The following is a 1,695-nucleotide window of genomic DNA, read 5'->3' as shown; positions in this document are numbered from 1 at the left end:
ACAAAAATGCACCAAGAAGAAATTAACCTTTAATGATGTACAATATATAATCAAATGAAAAATTAAACAAATATTCTCTTTTTCTCACCTTACTTATTTATTTATACATTTAAATAAGTATGATGTGGTTTTTACTTAATATATTTTCAATAAACCACAGTGCTAGCACAATTGTAACATACTATTATTTATGTTTCAGATATATTTTCTTAAAGGGTTTCAAAGAATGGGAACCTGGCTGGTCCTTGACATAATTAGTTACATTTCATTGGATATGATAGGAATTCCTGGTAATCTAATTATTTTATTTGCCTTTCTTCACACATTTCACAGCCATGGAAGAGTTACCACTGGAGAAATAATCCTCAGCAAACTGGCCTTATCTAATTTACTGGTCATACTGACTTGGGGGCTCCCAATAACTTTGCAAGCTACTGGAACATACATGGTGTTTGGTGACTTATCATGCCAGATAAGTCTTTACTTTTATTGTGTAGGCAGAGCAATGTCTGTCAGTATTACTTCATTGCTTGGATGTTTTCAGTGTATTTCCATCACTCCATCTCACCAACATTGGATGAATGTAAAAAAGAAGCTTTGTGATCATTTGTTCACAATAATGTTCTTTCTATGGACTTTTAACCTAATTATCAGTAGTACCCGTCTAGCTTACTCTACAGCTACTATCAAGAACATTACTTCCAGATACATTATGAGTTACAATTTCTGCTTTGTCATCTTTCCAAATTATTTGATTTACTTAGGGAATGGAGTGATCTACATTGTTCGTGATTTATTCTTTTTTAGCCTAATGATGTTGTCCAGTGGTTATCTTCTTTATGTTTTTTATCAGCATGGTAGACAGATTAAATATATTCCAACCTTCAACACGAAACATGCTGAGATACGTGCTGCCAAAGCTGTCTTTACATTAGTTATGATGTACATTGTTAGCTTCGGTCTAGATAATTTATTTTGGATTCTCACGTTGTGTACCTTTCCACTTTCTCCACGCTTTACTGATGCTCGTATCTTTTTTGATTCTTGTTATTCTGCTGTTAGCCCCATTATAATAATTTTAACAAACAAAAAAATTCAAATGGGTCTTAAGTGTTCAAGAGAGAAAAAAGAACTACAAACAGTGAAGTCTATCTCAAACTATATTGCCCAAAAAAGATTTTAGTATGTACATTATTAACAAAGACAATCCTTATCACCTTATTATGGTCTGAAACTTGGCATTTCTTCTTTGCTCTAAAATATTGCTTAAAGAGACTCTGTAACATTAAAAAGATCCCCTGGGGGGTACTCACTTCGGGTGGGGGAAGCCTCCGGATCCTAATGAGGCTTCCCACGCCGTCCTCTGTCCCACGGGGGTCTCGCCGCAGCCCTCCAAACAGCCGGCGACTGTGCCGACTGTCAGTTCAATATTTACCTTTGCTGGCTCCAGCGGGGGCGCTGTGGCGGCTTTCCGTTCCGAACTACACGGAAATACCCGATCTCATTCGGGTCCGCTCTACTGCGCAGGCGCAGGAAACTTGCGCCTGCGCAGTAGAGCAGATCCAACGGCGATCGGGTATTTCCATGTAGTTCGGAGCCGACAGCCGTCAGAGCGCCTGCACAGGAGCCAGGAAGGTAAATATTGACGTCACCGCTGCACGGACTCCACGGAGGGCTGCAGCGAGACCCCTGACG

General features: G+C 39.3%; 1 protein-coding gene across 1 annotated transcript; it reads left to right on the top strand.

Annotated features, from left to right (window-relative positions):
* Positions 1-226: 226 nt before the first annotated feature.
* LOC137545117 (olfactory receptor class A-like protein 1) lies at positions 227-1,183 on the top strand. Its single transcript, XM_068266228.1, has one exon. It carries the CDS (start codon positions 227-229, stop codon positions 1,181-1,183), a length of 957 nt encoding a protein of 318 aa, XP_068122329.1.
* The last annotated feature ends 512 nt before the right edge of the window (positions 1,184-1,695 follow it).

The sequence above is a fragment of the Hyperolius riggenbachi genome, chromosome 2 (assembly GCF_040937935.1).
Source record: "Hyperolius riggenbachi isolate aHypRig1 chromosome 2, aHypRig1.pri, whole genome shotgun sequence".
Lineage (NCBI taxonomy): Eukaryota > Metazoa > Chordata > Amphibia > Anura > Hyperoliidae > Hyperolius > Hyperolius riggenbachi.
The sequence above is the reverse complement of the archived record's forward strand: the minus strand, read 5'-3'. Positions and strand labels throughout refer to the sequence as shown.